This window comes from Argentina silus (genome assembly GCF_951799395.1).
Source record: "Argentina silus genome assembly, chromosome: 19".
Lineage (NCBI taxonomy): Eukaryota > Metazoa > Chordata > Actinopteri > Argentiniformes > Argentinidae > Argentina > Argentina silus.
In genome coordinates, this window is record NC_139673.1 from 8,552,940 (window position 1) to 8,573,930 (window position 20,991).

At 47.3% G+C, this 20,991-nt stretch overlaps 2 protein-coding genes across 3 annotated transcripts; both read left to right on the top strand.

Moving 5' to 3' along the window:
- Positions 1 to 201: 201 nt before the first annotated feature.
- Positions 202 to 3,820, top strand: cyb5b (cytochrome b5 type B). The gene is made up of 5 exons (XM_083691391.1): positions 202 to 551; positions 929 to 1,057; positions 1,431 to 1,457; positions 1,703 to 1,734; positions 1,861 to 3,820. The coding sequence occupies exons 1-5, from the start codon at positions 351 to 353 to the stop codon at positions 1,949 to 1,951; spliced, it is 480 nt and encodes a 159-aa protein (XP_083547517.1). The 5' UTR covers positions 202 to 350; the 3' UTR covers positions 1,952 to 3,820.
- Positions 3,821 to 3,963: 143 nt separating this feature from the next.
- On the top strand, positions 3,964 to 20,754 carry dhx38 (DEAH (Asp-Glu-Ala-His) box polypeptide 38). Of its 2 annotated transcripts, none has more exons than XM_083691120.1 (26): positions 3,964 to 4,201; positions 5,471 to 5,817; positions 5,946 to 6,148; positions 6,284 to 6,442; positions 6,562 to 6,748; positions 7,355 to 7,485; positions 7,625 to 7,704; positions 7,829 to 7,984; positions 8,177 to 8,338; positions 8,586 to 8,693; positions 8,836 to 8,954; positions 9,127 to 9,264; positions 9,601 to 9,787; positions 10,315 to 10,500; positions 10,794 to 10,934; positions 11,165 to 11,275; positions 11,806 to 11,922; positions 12,115 to 12,222; positions 12,537 to 12,649; positions 14,332 to 14,540; positions 15,676 to 15,830; positions 16,013 to 16,168; positions 16,539 to 16,673; positions 16,972 to 17,097; positions 17,839 to 18,056; positions 20,552 to 20,754. In XM_083691120.1, the coding sequence occupies exons 2-26, from the start codon at positions 5,483 to 5,485 to the stop codon at positions 20,634 to 20,636; spliced, it is 3,825 nt and encodes a 1,274-aa protein (XP_083547246.1). In that variant the 5' UTR covers positions 3,964 to 4,201; positions 5,471 to 5,482; the 3' UTR covers positions 20,637 to 20,754. The 2 variants fall into 2 exon arrangements, with proteins under 2 accessions (XP_083547246.1, XP_083547247.1); XM_083691121.1 differs by having other exon boundaries at positions 5,949 to 6,148.
- The last annotated feature ends 237 nt before the right edge of the window (positions 20,755 to 20,991 follow it).

Consider the following 20,991-nt stretch of genomic DNA (forward strand, 5'->3'; position numbering starts at 1 on the left):
AGTGACACGTTATGATTGGTTATAGCACATACAAGTTTTACCCTGATTGGCTACTTGTAAAACTTAACACATGTTCATTGGACGGTGACTCGGGAGTGATGTCATTGGTTGTTTCCACGTGTCTGCTGATGAAAACGATAAGCCGGTTGAGGAGAGCGACGCTGTCGCGAGCAACCTACTAGCCGTTTCATTCCCCACCTACCTGTTTACGTTACGTTGCTAAAGCTACTGCCATTGGATACATCCCGCGTACAGTCTGACGATTAAAACGATTAAACGTCGGACTCGTAACCTGGTGGGAAGCGAGCTCACAAAAGTAAAGTACAGTGGGGAAAAATAAACCACAGAATATGGGCGAGGAATTCAACGAGAACACGATCAGAACGGAGGATGCGATGGCGAGTAGCAATGGGAAGGGGGATAGCGAGGTAACAGCCGACTGCGGTGTGAAATACTACACCCTGGAAGAAATACAATCTCATAACGTGAGCAAAGATACATGGGTGATCATCCACGAGAAAGTGTACGACATCACAAGCTTCCTTGAAGAGGTAAGATGTACAAAAAAACCGCGACGTCAAGGTGTCAACTGTAGATACCGCTAGCTCAGCTAAGCTAAACCACCTTTCAGTTATCCACCCCTTCATTTAGCTCTAGTTGAGTAGTGAGTAAGTTTAGCTCGGCCAATCAGTCACAGGGGGCTACAACAGGTCAGTGTGTAACCAGTGAAAGGGGGGTTGTACTTCTAATCTATTGGCTACTCATTGAATCTGAACAGTTAGTGTAGCTGTATTGAGTGTTGCATAGCATTTTGACAATACCAGCCGTCATGATATTGTGCCTGTACATGATATGAGCAGCATTTTCATGATCTTGTTCAACTGGAAAGGCGAGCCGCTATGACCTGAAGCCTTGTCTGTTTTTCCAGCACCCAGGAGGAGAGGAGGTTTTGCTGGAGCAGGCCGGATCAGACGCCACAGAGAGCTTTGAGGATGTTGGACATTCAACAGATGCCAGAGAGATGCTCCTACAGTACTACCTTGGGGAGCTACATATGGTACACACACAATGCTTTCTCAATGCACAAACCTTCAGTCGTCCTAATATTATAATAATAATATAATATGTCATTTAGCTGATGCTTTTATCCAAAGCGACTTACATTGCAGTGAGTGCAGACATTTCAGTATATATGGTCCCAGCGGGAAACGAACCCACAACCTAAGCGTTGTTAGCGCCATGCTCTACCAACTGAGCCACAGAGGACCACTTCTCATCCTGACCCATGCTTATAGTTTTCTCCACAAGTGTCTTCGATAGTTATTCAATCTAAAGAACAGTAAATACTGCAGTAGGATACATTTTAACAATGAAAGTTTGACTGATGAAATATGATTCTATATATTTTTTTTTATTATGTTGTCTTAAAGGATGACCGTAAGAAGGACAACACCAAGGTAAAGTACATTATTACCACCTCCAAAACAAAAACTACTGTGTAGCTAATTGCTTCCCGTGAAGCAGAGTTACAGCGGATTATTTGCAAAATGCATGGGAATAACCTTTCATTTGAATAATGTCTATATTGCTGGCTGACTTTGCTATAGAAGTCATTAAGTGTAGTCGTTTTTTGTTTAATCACCCTCTGGATGTTCACACCTATTGAACTTTGTTTGATCAATGTTCCTTTAATCCCTCACAGGAAGTAGCGGGCTCAACTTCAGGAGAGTCCAGGTCAGTCATAAATTGTATCATTGAATGTATATGAAGTCTATACTGTGTACTCCGTGATCGATCATTGAGCTATGTGAATAGTTCCCTCACAGTATAACTAAGTGCTCTCTCTCCCGCTTCCTTTAGCTCGTGGATCCCCTGGTTGATACCTGCCATAGCTGCTGTAGTTGTGGCCATCATGTATCGCGTCTACCTGCTGGAGCACAAATCTTCCTGAGCCCTGACATCCGTGGTGTCATCTCATTCTTTCTGTCTGGAGGCCTTGACATGTTCTGACCAAACCCTCCTCACATTGATCAGAGGAGCACTCAACTCTCACACTGCCCTGGCCTTGGGGAAAGGGAGGGGATGGATTCCACGGACTCCGTTCTAGACCTCACCCAACCGGCAGTGGGATGAGATTCATCGGGGAAACCTTCTGCCCTCAGTTTCTTTGCATTGTTTTCTAACCTCTTTATGTTGTCCACTCGCGTTGCCTTTGGTCAATACCTGCTGTGAGGTGTCTTTAAGTTACTTATTCATATGCATTTGATCTAAACTGTGCTTCTGTCTGCTCTGCGGGACTCCATTTGCCTGTTCACTTGAATTCATTAGTGAAACAATGTTTAGTTTTTAACACCACCATCGCCATACCTTTTCGGAACGTAGAAGACACTGATTGATGTTGTAGATGAAGTCAGCAAGGGCTCAGGAGTCATATCTACAAGGAATACTGCTCTGCCTTCTAAAACTGGAAAGTGTTTTTCCTGTGTTTTGGTCGAGTGTACACTTGTGAGAAAATATCATTAGTCAGTTTCTGCGAAAGATTGCTGCCGAGTTATGCATTCAGTATGGAATTAAATATTACAGAACCATCTAATCAGACATTATATACCTCATACAGTCATTCATAGTGCATCTCTTGTATTCTGCATTGCATGCATGCATCTATTGAGCATTGCAAAGGCTGTCTGACCATGTATGTTCTCTTTTTAATGTGTTGATGAATGAAATGTATTGTGTTATTGATTATTTAAAAGTGAAATGTACTCACCCCAAGTCACCCTCTTATCTACAGAAGGTCGTTTTTTGCGTACCTATGCTTAAAGACTTAAGATGAAGTGCAAGATGATTTGCGGTACATAGTATAGAACTTAATGTATCAATCTATTCTATTGAATTGTACACATTGTGCAGGTGTACATATATTTCTTGGTCTCTTTCTATGCACATCCTTTTGCAATTAAACAAGTTAAATGACTTTAAATGACGCCCGATGTAGTAAGTGTGATGAATTCTGATGAGAAGGTTCTAACCCGAAGTTTGACTCATTCTGTCGTTTTTGCTTTTTAATCGTTTAATCTGTCGGTTGTTGTTCTCCATGCCATTTTTTACGATCTTATTTAATGCTGGTGCTTTTTCATCACTTCTTTTTCTCCGTGGTGAAATGTGTAATTCACATGGTCCGCTTATGAAACGTATGCAGGAAGAACGGCACTGGTAACACTTTAGCTGAGGTGGTAAACTGTTCAATGTCACTGAAATAGAATAGTTTTTTGTTCAAAGTCTGAAGGCGTATTGTTGTGAATATTTCAATTGTAAGGCATTGGTTTATTGTGTCAACACAATATACAGTATATTAGAATTTCCATTATTCTATGTTTGCAATATGAAGTCACCCTGAATATGGTGGGGCACCTGCTTACCATATCTCCAATACCATGTTGTTGTTTTTTTACTAATAATGATTAACAATATGACTCCATTTGTTCACAAAAAGGTGATTTATTCGTCTCCAAAGACCAATCACATTGAAATGATCATTCCATTCGCTCTTGATTTGGCCTTTGATGTGCTAAGTAATATCCAGATAGGCCTACGGTCAAAGGCTAAATTTGACAATAACTTTCATATAATTATTTTAGTGTAACATGCTGCTATTTGTTTAGCTAAATACTTTATGATCTGCCTTTTATTTTACAGTCATTGTTTTCCATGTACAATTTCTCATCATTTTTGACCTCAAGAGTGAGACCATCATGTATTTGTGTCATTGATTGCCATTTCCTATCAAAAAACAAGGTTATATTTAAATAAAATGAATATTTTGAAAGGAACTCTGCTTATTGGGAAGCCACACAAAGGGAAGGTTTTGTTCCTCCAGTACAACAGTCTTTCTCCTTCTGTCAAGGGGAAAAGATTTGATAAAGTTTTCTTGAATGTCTTGAATTGTGGGATTGCAATGGCGGCCTCTCTATCTGTAAACAAAAAACGCTTTATTTACGGAAGATAATATTTTGTAATAGGGTGAATCAAATCGAGTGTGTTGTGTATCTTGCTGGAGCTATATCTGGCATTATCACAGTGGCGTTTGGTAAGGTTGTTGATACTGTTGAGATCGTTTTTAGAGAGCTAAATTACAATCAATTACATGTGACAGGATAGCTAGCCATAGCCTGCTAGCCTCAACCAGGGAAGCCACACAAAGGTAAGCAAGTCCGTGCTTTTATTGAGTAGATTTGACACCTGCATTATTATATTTCCGCTTGAATTTACCAGTTTAATTGAATTTGTTTGAGTTAATAGTGATCAGCCAACGCCACCATTAATGTGTTGTGATATCTGATAGGTAATCTATAAAGCTAGCCAGCTAACTTTAGTTACTTACTTTGGCAGCCTGTATGTTGATATTATTAATTAGCGGGCTTGCTTCAGCATGTCCAACTATTCTTCTTCCACATACTTATTATTATTGTCCCCCCACGATGAAGTCTGGAAGGGGACTGTGGATCTCTCTCCGTATGTTCGTCTGTCACACGCGATATCTCAGACACCACTGGGACCATTTTGACGAAACGTGGGTGTATGATACTTCGTGCCAAAGAGATCCGGCATTTACAAAATGACACTGATTGGCACAAGTCGATAACAACTGAAATTCCAAACTTTGAATAAACGTGTCACTGCATCATTCGTGGGCCACAACATGTTTGCTGAAGACTTGTTATGAGTGGGCTTGCTTAAGCAAGTCCAACAATTGTTCCTGCTCATAGTGCTTCTTATTAGTGGGTTTGCATCAGCAAGTCCAACTACTGTTCTTGCTCATACTTATTGTTATACCTTTTCTTCCCATTTTTAAACCGCTACTTCTACAACTTTTAAGCTGTTCACTCCAATTCAACTTTAAAGGCACCCTATGCAGGATTGCGGCCTCTTTTGACTGCAATGGAAATTGCAATGACAATTCAGAATAGTGTCTCCTCTATTCCTCCCCTTGCTCAATGCAAATTACTTCTAACTGAAACAATGAATCTGTCAATCATTTTCACGTTTTCATCCAACGAATGTCTTGGTGACAAGACCTTGAAACTAGCAAAGGACTTGTGTGGTTGAAAGTGCAGCTGTTATTTAGTTTGGAAATGATTGTGGAAACGAACATGGAACTTCTTTTTTTAGTTCAAATACATTACTAGCTAGATATGTTATGATTTGGCTTATATTTCATGTAATCCATTACCTACCAAACAATCTGCTGGCTAGATATCTGCTAGTGATATATTGAAATAATATAACTAGCTAATAACATTAGATACACTACTCTTACTCTTAGTAGTTATTATATTATTGATTGATGACTCGCTTATATAGTTTCTTTAAGCTAATATAGTTTTGTATGTACTTCATTTCATGAAGCCTTTGCTCCATTCATTTGTGGTTGGTTGGTCTAATTCTGACACTTTTTGGGGGGGTTCCACAGTCAACGGAGAAAATGGAGGAGGAGGATGATTCGTCACTGCACAGGCTGGAGGGCAGTGACCCCACTGAACAGGTGGGTGGGCTGATGGTGAAGAAGAAGAGTGCAGCAGCAGAGCCCCACGTGTTTCGAGCACCCACTCCACGCACCTCTCTACTGGGCTTGGACCTGCTGGCAGCCCAGAAAAGGAAGGAACGCGAGAGCAAGGAGCAGGCCGAGGCAGACAGCGATGAAAGCAAGAACAAGAAATCCAAGGTTTCTTCCTACAAGGACTGGGAAGAGGGGAAGAGCGATTCAGGGTCTGATGAGGAGGACAAAGAGGAAGAGGACCCAGGTGGTAAAAAGGAGAGGTAAGTTGTTTCGATTTTCTTTGAGGTATTCTCATTGCCTTTTTTATTTATTGAGTAGATGTTTACAGATGAAATGCTAATTTAGTGTTGTGTTACACTCAAGCCTATATGTTTCTTCATGCTCCCAGCAGGAAGTACCGTGTGACAGGCTCAGAGACGCCCTCCAACCCTGGAGGGGTCAGTGAAGAGTTCCGTCGTAAACACCAGCAGAGGGAGAAGGACCGGCGTGAACATGGGGTCTATGCCTCCTCCAAAGAGGACAAGACCAGAGAGAGGGACAGAGACAGAGAGCGGCCCAGAGATAGGGATAGAGATCGAAGGGGTGATAGAGGTGAGCAAAATAAATGATCCTGTCCAACGACTTATAGCAATCCAGTTACGGTAGCAATCCAAGATTTTTAAAAACTTTTAACGTGTTGTGATTCTGTGACTGAGGTGGTAAATACTGTTTGTTTTTCTACGGCAGACGACAGGGAGCGCAGTCATAGTCGTGGCAGCAGCCGGTCAGAACGTGGGGACCGCAGCGAAAGGAGTGAGCGCTCACAGAGAGATGGCTGGTCTGACAACCGCATCAGCCGAGGCAGCAAGAGAGAGGAGCCTTCCTCGCCCCAGACGCGACCCAGAGGTCAGTAACCCCTAACCCCCTACCCAGACCCCTCCATCGTGTGAGAAACAGGTCTTTAGGTATCTTTTAGAGGAGTCTCGAACATTAGTTTCTTCCTCTCTCGCCCTCTCTCTGTACAGATGGCACCACGCCCTCCCGCACCAGCTGGGAGGAGGACGACAGCGGCTACGCCAGCTCCCGACGTTCCCACTGGGAATCTCCTTCTCCTGCTTCCTCACACAAGGAGTCGGACCGGCCCGGGTCGGAGCGCAGCGTCAGCAGCAGCAGCAGCCAGCGCTCAGGACGGGACAGCGAAAGGAGGGACAAGTAAGCAACTGGCGCTCGACACTCTCTTTCTCATCCAACCCTTAGAAGCTTCAGGGTTAAGACTATACTAGTCTCACATAACCATGCCTCCAAATCATATTGTCCTCACACCTCCTTTGGAGGTCTGGAGAATTTTAGATGAGCTCATCTGGCTTGGATTGAACTGGACGGAGCGATGGGAGTACGTGCTCGCAATTTGATTGGATTTAACATTCCAAGAACTCCACATGGCCGTAGAATGGTTGCTCGTTGTTATGTGTGTCGTCTTTTCCCACCTTGTAAAACTATGTTGCATAGAGTTGTTTCCTATGGTAACTTGCAACTTTGAAGAAAAAACTGAATTCTGTTTTTTTAGATCTCCACCCAGGCAATGGCATTTGATTGGTTTGGCATTTCAAACCGATTTCCACCCCTTTGTAACTATTTTCTGCAAAGGATTTCCCCAGGCTTTCCGAACTAGTCTGAACGAGGTTAAGCCTACACGGGCTAATCTATTGCTGACATCTTAACATACATCTTTCATGCTGTCTAATGCATACCTTAGGCTAGAGAGACCAGTGTTCCTTTCAGCTGATGACTAACCTTTTTTTTTGGTTCTGTTTCTAGTTCAGTTTCCAGGTCAGTTAGAGGTCGCTACCCCGATGACACACCCCTCCCTACCCCGTCATACAAGTACAACGAGTGGGCCAGCGACAGGAAGCACCTGGGCTCCACTCCCCGTCTCTCCCGTGGGAAAGGTATCTACCTCCACGCCTCCCTTCTTTCTGGTTCCTCCATCTTATTTGCACTAGTTTTCATGTTTTGAGTGTTGTTGCTAATGTGTGTGTGTGTGTGTGTTCTGTGTGTGTGTGTGTGTGTTCTGTCTCCGTGCCCCAGGTAAGAAGGAAGGCGAGGGTGAGGACGGCATCGCCTTTGATAATGAGGACGAGAAGCAGCAATGGGAAGAGGACCAGAAGGTGAGTGTTGCTGAAGATCCTGGCCATGTTGACTGTTATCATCACTCACAGAAATAGACCAGGCTCCAACGTGTCCAACAGACATGTGCGCGGACCATTTCCTTATGTTTCTTTGTTTTTGCAGCAAGCGGACAGAGACTGGTACATGATGGACGAAGGCTACGATGAGTTCCACAACCCTCTGACTGCCACCTCTGAGGAGTATGTGAAGAAGAGAGAGCAGATCCTGCAGAAGCAGACGCAGAAACGCATATCTGCACAGAAACGACAGATCAATGAGGTACGGTACTACTGCACACTAATGGCCTCTTCCAGACCTGGGTTTTCTTAGGACCCCAATTGCCCACTGGGTCTAAACCATAAATGGCTGAAACGCTCTGATCAATTTCATAATTTGAGGGTGTCGGGCAAGCGTTTGGATTGTTCGTGCGTGTGTGTGTGTAACTAACGTGTGTGTGTTCCCCCTTGTCAGGACAATGAGCGCTGGGAGACTAACCGTATGCTGACCAGTGGAGTGGTCCAGAGGCTGGAGGTGGATGAGGACTTTGAGGAGGACAACGCTGCCAAGGTCCATCTGCTCGTTCACAACCTGGTCCCTCCCTTCCTGGACGGGAGGATAGTCTTCACCAAACAGGTAACTCCACATCTATGTGGAAGATGAAGAAGTTGTGGGCTGGTTACATGGCACCACGGTATGGCTTGACGTTGAATCATTCGGTCACAGTTTCAAGTTTATGAAGTTAAAGTGCATTTTACATGGTCACAATACGCTGTACAATGCATAAAAAACAACACACAATACAAGAATATGAATGTGACATACACAACAAAAGAGTTGTCTTGTGTAGAATGCCGCTGACGTGTCTGTGTCTCTGTCGTAGCCGGAGCCTGTCATCCCGGTGAAGGACGCCACCTCTGACATGGCCATCATCGCCCGCAAGGGCAGCCAGCTGGTCCGGAAGCACCGTGAGCAGAAGGAACGCAAGAAGGTAGGTTGAGGCTGTCAGGGACCGCCGCAGATACACTGACCATGTGTGAGCTTATGACTAGGTTATGACTACAGTGTGAGGACTGAAAGTCTGGTTGGGGCTTTAATCTAAGTGTCTATCTTGCTGTTTCTTTTCTCTCCAGGCACAGCACAAGCACTGGGAGCTGGCGGGCACCAAGCTGGGTGACATCATGGGCATCAAGAAGACAGAGGACGCAGACGGGTCCAAGCCTGTGGGAGAGGATGGCAAGGTGGACTACAGGTAACTATCTCTGACTCAGGGTCACGTGGGTGGTTATACATGGGAGTGGAATCCATCAACGAGCAGTGTTGAACCAGTGTTCAATTTTTAGTGAGTACTTCAAGGAGTAGTACACCTCGCCTTCCACTTCATTCATCGTTTCTTGTTTTCCCTCCGTCTTCCCTCCCTCTAGAACAGAGCAGAAGTTTGCGGACCACATGAAAGACAAGAGTGAGGCCAGCAGTGAGTTTGCCAAGAAGAAGACCCTGCTGGAGCAGAGGCAGTACCTGCCCATCTTCGCTGTGAGGCAGCAGCTGCTCAACATCATCCGGTACTGGTCCACTCATCCCCTGGCACCACTCATCCCCAGCCCTACGTTACATACCTGGCTTTCATTTAGAAGGACAGAGCAGGGTCTATGGAAAGGAATGTCCGTCAGTAAAGACGGGAATTGAGATTGTGTTATATCCTTGTTATGTGGGCTGTAATGATTGAAGAGGGTGTCCATGGAAAATAACCGCTAGACCACGTGTCCTTAAAAATGAATTTCAAATAAGTGTATCACACAGATTTCCACAGCCATGACAGAAGCTCTTCTTCAAGTCTCGAGTGCCCTCCTCGTGGGGTTCTAATGTATTGACATTGTTCTCCTGTGTTTCTGCTCCAGGGACAACAGCATTGTGATCGTGGTGGGAGAGACGGGCAGCGGGAAGACCACCCAGCTGACCCAGTACCTCCACGAGGACGGCTACACCAGCTACGGCATGGTGGGCTGCACCCAGCCCCGCAGGGTGGCGGCCATGAGCGTGGCCAAGAGAGTCAGCGAGGAGCTGGGAAGCAACCTGGGGGCCGAGGTGAGGAGGACGACCTACGGTGGAGCTGGCTAGCCACAAACATTAACTACATCCTGGAAGCACGTGGATCAATGGATAACTATCTCTTATCTGTTGACCCAGGGCAGCGAACCAGGCTAAAGTTGTATGAACTCTGATGAAATGTGTTTGTAAGGGAAGGCGTGGCAGAGTTGGAGTGTGGCGCTGGACTGGTTCACACCTCACTACCGATGTGGTGTGTCTAACCAAATTCCAATGTGCAGTGTGTACAAGGGTCATTTCCTGTTCATTACGGACTCTTGGCCTTGTCTTGGACCGAGTCCTTTTGAATAACGGCATGAACTCTTGTGTTGTGCAACACTGCCATCTGGCGGATGTTTATTGACTTTGTGTATTATTACACAATGTCCGTTAAATACTGGTATTATAATATGTCCTTTACATTAGGTAACAATATGTAACCTCCAAGTTTCATTGGTTCACTCTTCTTGCTCTGTAAATATATGCGGTCCAGGAATAAACAACCTTTTTTCTCGTCTTTGTTCCAGGTGGGTTATGCAATCCGTTTTGAGGACTGCACGTCAGACAAAACCGTGATAAAGTACATGACAGACGGTATCCTTCTGAGAGAGAGTCTGAGAGAGTCGGACCTGGACCACTACAGCGCCGTCATCATGGACGAGGCTCACGAACGCTCCCTCAACACTGACGTGCTGTTCGGCCTGCTCCGAGAGGTCAGGGGTCACTCACTTGTAGTGCCGTGTTTAGACTCCATGTTCTGTGTTTGATTTGGTTGTGGCAGTCTTGTGTGTATGTCCGAGGTGTGTTGTTAGTGTGTGTGTGGTTGTATCTCTATGGCTTTATGAAAGGACAGCTTTGTGGCGTTCCGATCACAGTGCCCGTGTGAGCTTTATCATCATGACCTGACTTTCTCCATCTCTCTCTAACATTGCGCTCTCTCTCTCTCTCTCTCTCTCTCTCTCTCTCTCTCTCTCTCTGTCTCTCTCTCTCTGCCGGTCTCTTCCAGGTTGTGGCCAGGCGATCCGACCTGAAGCTGATAGTTACCTCCGCTACGATGGACTCTGACAAGTTTGCCGCGTTCTTCGGCAACGTTCCCATATTCCACATTCCAGGAAGAACATTCCCGGTGGACATCTTATTCAGCAAGGTGATGTGTCCTACTGTACAACTCTTCCCCTTATTGTCCAGGTAGCATCTGTTTCTTCATGGGAGTCAGTGAGAACGTCTTAGCTGCATAGCCATGTTCAGAGGCCTACACTAAGTTTGTTGTCTGTTTTCTGAGAGTGTCAGTGTGTGTAGTTGGTGTTTGTTGTATTGTACGGTGTAGTGGTGGTCCTGTCTTAACGGTAGTGTGTTATTGTTGTTGTTGTTGTGTAGACGCCTCAGGAGGACTACGTGGAGGCAGCAGTGAAACAGGGCCTGCAGATCCACCTCAGTGGCATGGGAGGAGACATCCTCATCTTCATGCCCGGACAGGAGGACATTGAGGTGGGCAACGCAACCACACCACCAGTCACTCCCTGAGTCACTTTTTTGTTTTAAAGGTTATTTTGTGTGTGGAGCAGTTCCAATCTTATATTTTTAATTTGTATTGGATAGAGATAGTGAAGAAAGTAAGGAGGAGAGGGTATGTCAGCAGGGCATGAGCCGGATTCGAACCCATGCCGACATGGGCATATGTGTGCACTGTAGGCCGTGGTGCTAGACCACTGGACCACCCCCGGTCACTCCCTGAGTCACTTCACCTGAGTTAGATTAGACATATCTGTACATTGCAACGTTGTGTTGGTCAATGTGAACATAACTATTTTCTGTATTTGGTCACATTGCATAAATTGCATCAGGTGCCATTTCATTGGGTGTATTTATACTTAAGCAATGAGTGGGGAGGGGTCAATGATAAACGTCATACGAGTGATTTGTCAATATGTCACATTGGGGGTTAAGATATGTCATCTAAACTTGTCCGTGTATCATCCCTCTCTCTCTCTCTCTCTCTCCCCCCCCTGTCCTCCCAGGTGACATCCGACCAGATCGTTGAGCGTCTGGAGGACCTGGACGACGCCCCTGCTCTGGCTGTGCTGCCCATCTACTCCCAGCTGCCCTCGGACCTGCAAGCCAAGATCTTCCAGAAGGTTCCCTACAACCTCCTTTACTCTTACTCTACTCCTATCCACAGCCGGGACAGTTATAGACCATGACTGTCCACGTTCCATCGTCCGTTTTACGTTTAACTTAGAATTCTAACTAATACACAGGTTGTTTTTGGCGTGTGAAGGGAACGACCGTATGGCTGATGGTCTTTGTTTTGTTCTCTCGGTCGCCAGGCTCCAGACGGCGTGAGGAAGTGCATCGTGGCCACCAACATCGCTGAGACCTCTCTGACCGTGGACGGAATCATGTTTGTTGTGGACGCGGGATACTGCAAACTCAAGGTAAGACAGCTGCTCCTTCAGCTCTCTCTCTCTCACTCTCACACACACACTATCTTCCTCACACACACACACACACACACACACACACGCACACAAACACACACACACACACACTATCTTCCTCACACACACACACACACACGCACACACTATCTTCCTCACACACACACACACACACTATCTTCCTCACACACACTTATCTACTGCATTGATGACGCTGAGATGGCCATGTTAAAATAGAACTTGTGTTAGAGAAGAGTCCCTGTGTTGTGTTTGTGTTGCTAATGTGTTGTTGTTGTTGTCTTTGTGGACAGGTGTTCAACCCTCGCATTGGCATGGACGCCCTCCAGGTGTACCCCATCAGCCAGGCCAATGCCAACCAGCGGGCTGGCAGAGCAGGACGTACAGGGCCCGGCCAGTGCTACAGGTAACGGAGAAAGACACACACACACACGTACACACACACACACACAATCTCTCACTGGTTTTCAGAGGGATATAAAACAACCTGAATTACACAATTCTTTCCACTGTGCCTGGCATCTCATTGAAACCCCTCTTCAAGTGACCACATTAGTGTGTGTGTGTGTGTGTGTGTGTGTGTGTGTGTGTGTGTGTGTGGCGCTATGCACAGTGGAAAGAATTGTGTAATTCAGGTTGTTTTATATCCCTCTGAAAACCAGTGAGAGACTGTGTGCGTACGTATGTGTGTGTGTGTGTGTGTGTGTGAGATGATGCCGCCGCCGCTGTTTCATCCTCTGGCTGATTCACATCAGAGCCGGTCTCAGATGGTCTGTCCTGGCCTGTGATCTGCGAGGCGGCCCTGCTTTCAAGGAGGAGGAGGAGGAGGAGGAGGAGGAGGAGGAGAGAGGGGGCCGGAATCCTAATCTCCACAGGATTTCATGCAGTTTAACTCTGTTTACAGCAGGGAAAATGGGACACAATAGCCCCACTCTGAGGTTCCACATGACCTTTCTACTACTCCCCCCATCTCTACCCTTCCTCAAGGAGAGGGATACAGTCTCTGTGGCACACACACACACACACGCACACACACGCGTGCGCATGCACACCCAAACACGCATGATTGTTTTGCCTTGTAAATGAGCTAGGATGCTTATGAAAGCCCCCATGCTTCAGGATTAACCCCCGTCCCTTCACACAGACACACACACACACACACACACACACACACACAAACAAACAGATCTGTGAAGAATCAATTTGGACGTGGAGCTTTGGAGTGAGCAGGGGCCTAGGCGTGGTTGATGAGTGTGTGGCCTGCTGGGTGACTCTACTTGTGCGGAGAAACATGCCACTCAAAGCCCCCCCTCTTAGCTGTGACCGCATACACCACGTACACACACACACACACACACACACTCACACAACCCAACTCCAGCCCCAAGCTTGTACACACACACACACACACACTCTGATCATTTTCTAATAATCCACACACACACACACACACCCCAACTCCAGCCCCGAGCTTGTACACACACACACACACACACACACACTCAGATCATTTCCGAATAATACACACACACACATACACCCCAACTCCAGCCCTGAGCTTATACACACACACACACACACTCAGATCAATTCCTAATAATGCACACACACACACACACACACACCTCAACTCCAGCCCGAGCTTGTACACACACACACACACACACACACACACACACACACACACACACACACACACACACTTCAGAGGGATTAGCCAATGAGTGAGACGGTGGAGGGCTGGTTTGTGAGCACAGACCTCTGGCTCTGAAGCAGCAATGGGAGCTGCTCTAAATAGTTTGGCTAGTCAAAGCCTGCTAAGGAGCTTGGTGACCGTGGCCACGCAGCACGCTTCTCTCCCTCCCGCCCTGACGCCGTCAGCCTGTGAAGCCGTGCTCTCTCCATCACTCAGGCAGCATTAGATCTGTCAGGGCCGTGTGTGTGTGTGTGAGTGTTGTGTGTGTGTGTGTGTGCATGCGCGCTTCTACAGCAAATGTATGGATGCAAGATTGTTCTGTGTTATTGAATAAGCCTCCTTTCTTTGTCCGTCCCTCCCTCCCTCCCTCCCTCCATCCATCCTCTATCCAGGCTGTACACTCAGAGTGCCTATAAGAACGAGATGTTGACCATCACCATCCCAGAGATCCAGAGGACCAACCTGGCCAACGTGGTCCTGCTGCTGAAGTCTCTGGGTGTCCAGGACCTGTTGCTCTTCCACTTCATGGACCCCCCGCCGGAGGACAACATGCTCAACTCCATGTACCAGCTCTGGATCCTGGGGGCGCTGGACAACACAGGTGGGTTTGGGACTGGGGGACTGGGGGACTGGGGGGATGGGGGGGCTGGGGGCTGGGCTTGAAATTGGACCTCAGCCTGGGCTTGAGCCACCTAAGTCAGTGTGAAACCTCCAAGTGTTCAATCCTTCTGACCGATGGTTGGATCCAGAATCAGAACAACAGATTTCTTTCTTGAACACGGACGGTTTATGAAATAAAAAAAAATAAGGCAAAATTGCGTGCGTTGCCCTTGAACAGACGAAGACACTTCATCTGCATCAAGTAGAACACCTCTTACCAAACCACGTCACATGTTGCAGTCATTGGAGCATTGGAGACAGGAAAGTCTGCTACAGTGAAGTAATTGCATAGTGCTTCATCCTCTCTTTAGGTTGGACTGGCTGGCCCCCCATCTCTGTTTCATCTTAGCCATATCCCCAGGAGGATTTAGGGATTTGGGGGCTGAGGGGGGGGACGTTTTGACGATGGCCCTGTGCGGTGTGTTAACAGCAGATTATCTCTGATAAGGGATTACCTGCCCAAACCCGCCTGTTCTGCCTCTCTGCACTCTTTTCCCTCTAATCTCCTCACTCTCCGTCTGGTAATCATCGAAATCAGAGCTGGTTTCAAAAGTTTGGGATTGAAATGTTTTGACGACCGTCCTCAAACCGGCGGCAGTTTATCGTCCTCCTCTCTCTCTCTCTCTGTGTCCCCCTGTCTCTCTCTCTCTGTCCCCCTGTCTCTCTCTGTCCCCCTGTGTGTCTCTCTGTCTCTCTCTCTCTGTCCCCCTGTCTCTCTCTCTCTCTCTCTCTCTCTGTCCCACTGTCTCTCTCTCTCTCTGTCCCCCTGTCTCTCTCTCTCTCTCTCTCTGTCCCCCTGTCTCTCTGTCCCCCCCCCCTCTCTCTCTCTCTCTCTCTCTCTGTCCCCCTGTCTCTCTGTCCCCCCCCCCCCTCTCTCTCTCTCTCTCTCTGTCCCCCTGTCTCTCTGTCCCCCCCCCCTCTCTCTCTCTCTCTCTCTCTCTGTCCCCCTGTCTCTCTCTCTCTCTCTCTTAGAACAGACAGGAAAGTGTCACCTGTATTATGTTCCCCCCCTCTCCGCTCCTCTGTGTGTAACAGGACTGTATGTAACGGTAATTGTGCCCTCCCCCCCGTCTCAGGTGCTCTCACGCCTACTGGGCGTCTCATGGTGGAGTTCCCCCTGGACCCCGCCCTGTCCAAGATGCTGATCGTGTCATGTGACATGGGCTGCAGCGCCGACATCCTCATCATCGTCTCCATGTTGTCTGTGCCCGCCATCTTCTACAGGCCCAAGGTACGAGGCCTTCACATCCTCAGACAATGTCAAATATCAGATACCAATATCTAACAAATATGTTGCTCGTGCTATTTTGATGTGTCCATAACGAAAGGTACACACACCTGAACTCCTCTACTGTCTGTCTGTCTGTCTGTCTGTCTGTCTGTCTCTCCCTCCCTCCCTCCCTCCATCTGCAGGGTCGTGAGGAGGAGAGTGACCAGGTGAGGGAGAAGTTCTCCATCCCAGAGAGTGACCACCTGACCTACCTGAACGTCTACCTGCAGTGGAAGAACAACAACTACTCCAGCATCTGGTGCAACGAGCACTTCATCCACACCAAGGCCATGCGCAAGGTCACACACCTCTCTGTCTCTCTCTCTCTCTCTCTCTCTCTCTCTCTCTCTCTTTTGCTTTCTCTCTCTTTCACTCACTCTCTCTCGCTCTCTCTCTCTCTCTTTCACTCACTCTCATTCTCTCTCTCTCTCTCTCTCTCTCTTTCACTCTCTTTCTCTCTTTCTCTCTCATTCTCTCTCTCTTCAGTCTACCTGTACCAAAATGTAAAATGCCCTCGGTTGATATTCTCTGGCTGCTAGAAACTAGCACCACTTTAAGCCATGTGTCATATTACAAAATGTGGGCTTGATTTTATACTGTTCTTTGTAAATATTCATGCGTTTGTTTTCTGTTAGCTAACGCATTTGTGTGTGTGTGTGTGTTTTGCAGGTGCGTGAGGTGCGCTCCCAGCTCAAAGACATCATGGTGCAGCAGAGGATGAACCTGCAATCCTGCGGCTCAGACTGGGACATCATCAGGAAGTGTATCTGTGCTGCCTACTTCCACCAGGCCGCCAAGCTCAAGGTACTACACACAAATAACACACGCACACACACACACACACACACACAGACAGACAGTGGGATACATTGGCTAGAGTCTGAGGGAACTCTGATCAAACATCACACACTCACTCACTCACACACACACACACACACACACACACACACACACACACACACAGACACACACACACACACACAGACAGTGGGATACATCGGCTAGAGTCTGATCAAAAATCAACATGTACATTTATTGGGGGACAGTGTGTTGAGCTGTTTTGTCTAACGTTTCATGTGTGTGTGTTCGTGTTCGTTCTCAGGGCATCGGCGAGTACGTGAACGTGAGGACCGGCATGCCCTGCCACCTCCACCCCACCAGCTCTCTGTTCGGCATGGGCTACACCCCCGACTACATCACCTACCACGAGCTGGTCATGACCACCAAGGTAAGAGGCCCCGCGCAACTCGCTCCCCACCGCTGCAGATAGCACCGCCGCTACGCTACCGGATGCTGCACCACGATCCGCCTTGACATTAGCACCGCTAGCCAAAGGTGCTAACATTTGTCCCATCAGAGTGTCAGAGTTAGAATGCTGTCAGTGTGTAGTAGAGTTTCTAACACGTGTAGTAGAGTTTCTAACATGTGTAGTAGTGTTTCTAACATGTGTAGTAGAGTTTCTAACGTGTAGTAGAGTTTCTAACACGTGTAGTAGAGTTTCTAACACATGTAGTAGTGTTTCTAACGTGTAGTAGTTCTAACATGTGTAGTAGAGTTTCTAACGTGTAGTAGAGTTTCTAACGTGTAGTAGTTCTAACATGTGTAGTCGTGTTTCTAACATGTGTAGTAGTGTTTCTAACATGTGTAGTAGTGTTTCTAACGTGTAGTAGTGTTTCTAACACATGTAGTTGTGTTTCTAACGTGTAGTAGTTCTAACATGTGTAGTAGTGTTTCTAACACATGTAGTTGTGTTTCTAACGTGTAGTAGTTCTAACATGTGTAGTAGTGTTTCTAACACGTGTAGTAGTGTTTCTAACACGTGTAGTAGTGTTTCTAACGTGTAGTAGTTCTAACATGTGTAGTCGTGTTTCTAACATGTGTAGTAGTACTTTCTAACACGTATAGTCGTGTTTCTAACGTGTGTAGTAGTTCTAACGTGTCGTGTAATGTGGTGTGGCGCCCCCTGCAGGAGTACATGCAGTGTGTGACGGCGGTGGATGGGGAGTGGCTGGCGGAGCTGGGGCCCATGTTCTACAGCGTCAAACAGGCGGGGAAGAGCAGGATGGAGAACCGCCGGAGAGCCAAGGAGGAGATCACTAACATGGAGGAGGAGATGTCCCTGGCGGAGCAGCAGCTGAGGTCACGGAGAGAGGAGCAGGACAGGAAGAGCAACGTGAACAGCGTCAGGTAACGCAGCTCTCTCTCTCTCTCTGTCTCTCATTCCACTTACCTCTTCATCACAGAGAGGTTCCTTTGCAACAATGGGCTTAGCACTGGCCTCATTCCCCATACAGAACTGGTGGTGCAGAAACTGGTTAATTTAGCTGCCTCTCTTACCATCTCCCCCCCCCCCCCCCCCCTGCCTCGTTCTCACTCTCTCTTCTCCTCTCTCACATCCCATGATGAGCTTTTTCTCACGTCTCGTCCCTCCAGACGAGACAAAAAGAAATAATATTGACTCCTTCCTGACCCCCATTATGGCAGCAATTTAAATAGCGACCACCGCAGAAGAGAGAAAGAGAGAGAGAGTTAATTCTCAAATTAGACCGAAGAATTAATTTCGCACCCGTCTGCGCGCTTCACAAAAGAGAAATAGGGGGGTTAAGGAAGGAAAAAAAAAACTAAAAAAAACGCACACTTTTATTGTTAATTAATGAGCGGGTTTATCTCTCTATCAGAGCCTTTGTCTGGCCGCGTGTGTGGCAGACAGACATGCTCAAAATAATCACGTTAAAAAGCGTAGGATTAAGAATTAGATGACAGCGCGGAGGATGTCGGAAGTGTGGTAATGAGCGTGGCTCTGCTGTCACGCCCTCTCCGCCGTCTCTGTGTCTGTCCTCTCTGTGTCTGTCCTCTCTGTGTCTGTCCTCTCTGTGTCTGTCCTCTCTGTCTCTGTCTGTCCTCTCTGTCTCTGTCTGTCCTCTCTGTGTCTGTCCTCTCTGTTTCTGTCCTCTCTGTCTCTGTCTGTCCTCTCTGTGTCTGTCCTCTCTGTGTCTGTCCTCTCTGTGTCTGTCCTCTCTGTGTCTGTCCTCTCTGTTTCTGTCTCTTTCTCTGTCTCTCTCTCTCCCTCTGTCTCTCTCTCTCCCTCTGTCTCTGTCCTCTCTCTGTCTGTCTCTCTCTCTCTCTCTCTCTCTGTCTGTCTCTCTCTGTCTCTGTCTGTCTCTCTCTCTCTCTCTCTCTCTCTCTCTCTCTCTCTCTCTCTCTGTCTGTCTGTCTGTCTGTCTCTCTCTCTCTCTCTGTCTCTCTCTCTCTCTCTCTCTCTCTCTCTCTCTCTGTCTCTCTCTCTGTCTCTGTCCTCTCTGTCTCTGAGCACGACCAGCTTCACCACACTCTCACTGGTCACACACCAAGACAACTGCTGCACCTTGTCATCTGCTTGCTATCCATCATTCAGTCCTCTCTCCCCCCCTCTCCCTCCCTCCCTCCCTCTCTCCCTCCCCCACCCACCAATACTCACATCAATGGATTCACTCAGAGCTTCAACTCACTGAACAACACTACAAGAGCTTGTACTGAATGTAGTGGCGGTGTAGTAGTGGTAACAGTGATTAGTAGTGTAGTAGTTGTGGTAATAGTAGTGTAGTAGAGGTAATACTAATAGTTGTATAGTAGTGGTAATAGTAGTGTAGTAGTGGTAATAGTAATAGTTGTATAGTTGTTGTAGTAATAGTAATAGTAGTGTCGTAATGGTAATAGTAGTAGTAATAGTCGCAGTAATAGTAATGGTAGTGGTGATGGGTGCTGGAAAAGGAGACGTGTGTGTGTGTGTGTGTGTGTGTGTGTGTGTGTGTGTGTGTGTGTGTGTGTGTGTGTGTGGGACTCACTCATCTTTTCCACAAAGGATTATGTAAAGGGAGGCACATTAGTTAGGATTTGTCTTTAATCTCAGACAGTGCTGTCCTCACGCCTCCACATCCTCCCTCCTCACAGCTCACACAGTGTGTGTGTGTGTGTGTGTGTGTGTGTGTGTATAGATTGAATGTGTGTGTGTGTGTGTGTGGTGGGTGGGGTGGATACACATATTTCTGCATCCAATTTCCAAACCAGGCCCCTGGTTTACCTTCAGTCTCTGCCTCAGCAGGCTGCCGTTCACAAACACAAACACATGCCTGCTTCATACTGATCTTGTCTTAAGAGAAAGGCATTTTTGGACAGAAAGGGGTGAATAGTGGAAAACGTGCCTCTACCTGGACTGAGAAAGGAGAGGAGGAGGAGGAGGAGGAGGGGGGGGGGGGGGGGATTATGGCCTGATGGCTGTAATTGCTGTGTGTGTGTATGTGTGTGTAGAGAGAGAGGGAGAAGGGAACGCTGGCTAGCTCGTGTCAGGGTGTCGCGCTGCTGTAATTAAAGATGATAGATTGTGCTGTCAGCGGCGTGAAGCCTCTGTGTACCGCCGGTCCCCACAGACAGACAAACTGCCCTTTTCATTTGACTCCAGTCCCTCCATCAGCTAGCTCACCAGCTAGCCCTGAGCAGCCGGTGTCTGACTAGCCTCTCTCACCTCCGCTAAACACGGCGCTCATTTCACACGGTGGAAAGGACGGTGGGATTGCGCCTATCCGGTGTTATGCTGATGAGCATCGGTGTGTTCTCACAAGTTGTCGTTTTTGTTGTTGCTGATTTTTTAAAAATATTTTTATTTTTTTATTTAACTCTTCTTTTCTCTTCTCTCTTTTCCGTAGGGCTGTGAAAATCGTCACCCCCGGGAGGAAGGAGGAGGTGGCCCCCATGACCCCCAAGCGTACCCCAGCTCGCTTTGGGTTGTAGAGCCCCCAAACCCCCACCCCGCCCCTGTCAACAAGTAACATATACATACACACACACACACACGTGCGCGCGCGCTTGGACCTGCCACCCTACATCACCTGTATCTGAACCATCCCATCACTCAGACATTCGAACCGCCTGGGATCGGGCGGGTCTTACTGTGAGGGCTTTGGAACACTGTCACTCATTATGTCTGGAGCTACGCGCAGTCCCGCCACCGGCCAGCAGAGGGAGAACTTGTATAAGGCATGAGGCTCCAACAACAACAGCTCTTTTCCTCCAGCTCAATCACAATGCATCCCTCCAGTGTATTTTGCAGAGAGATATATGCCCGTTAGAATGCAGTATTTTGTGT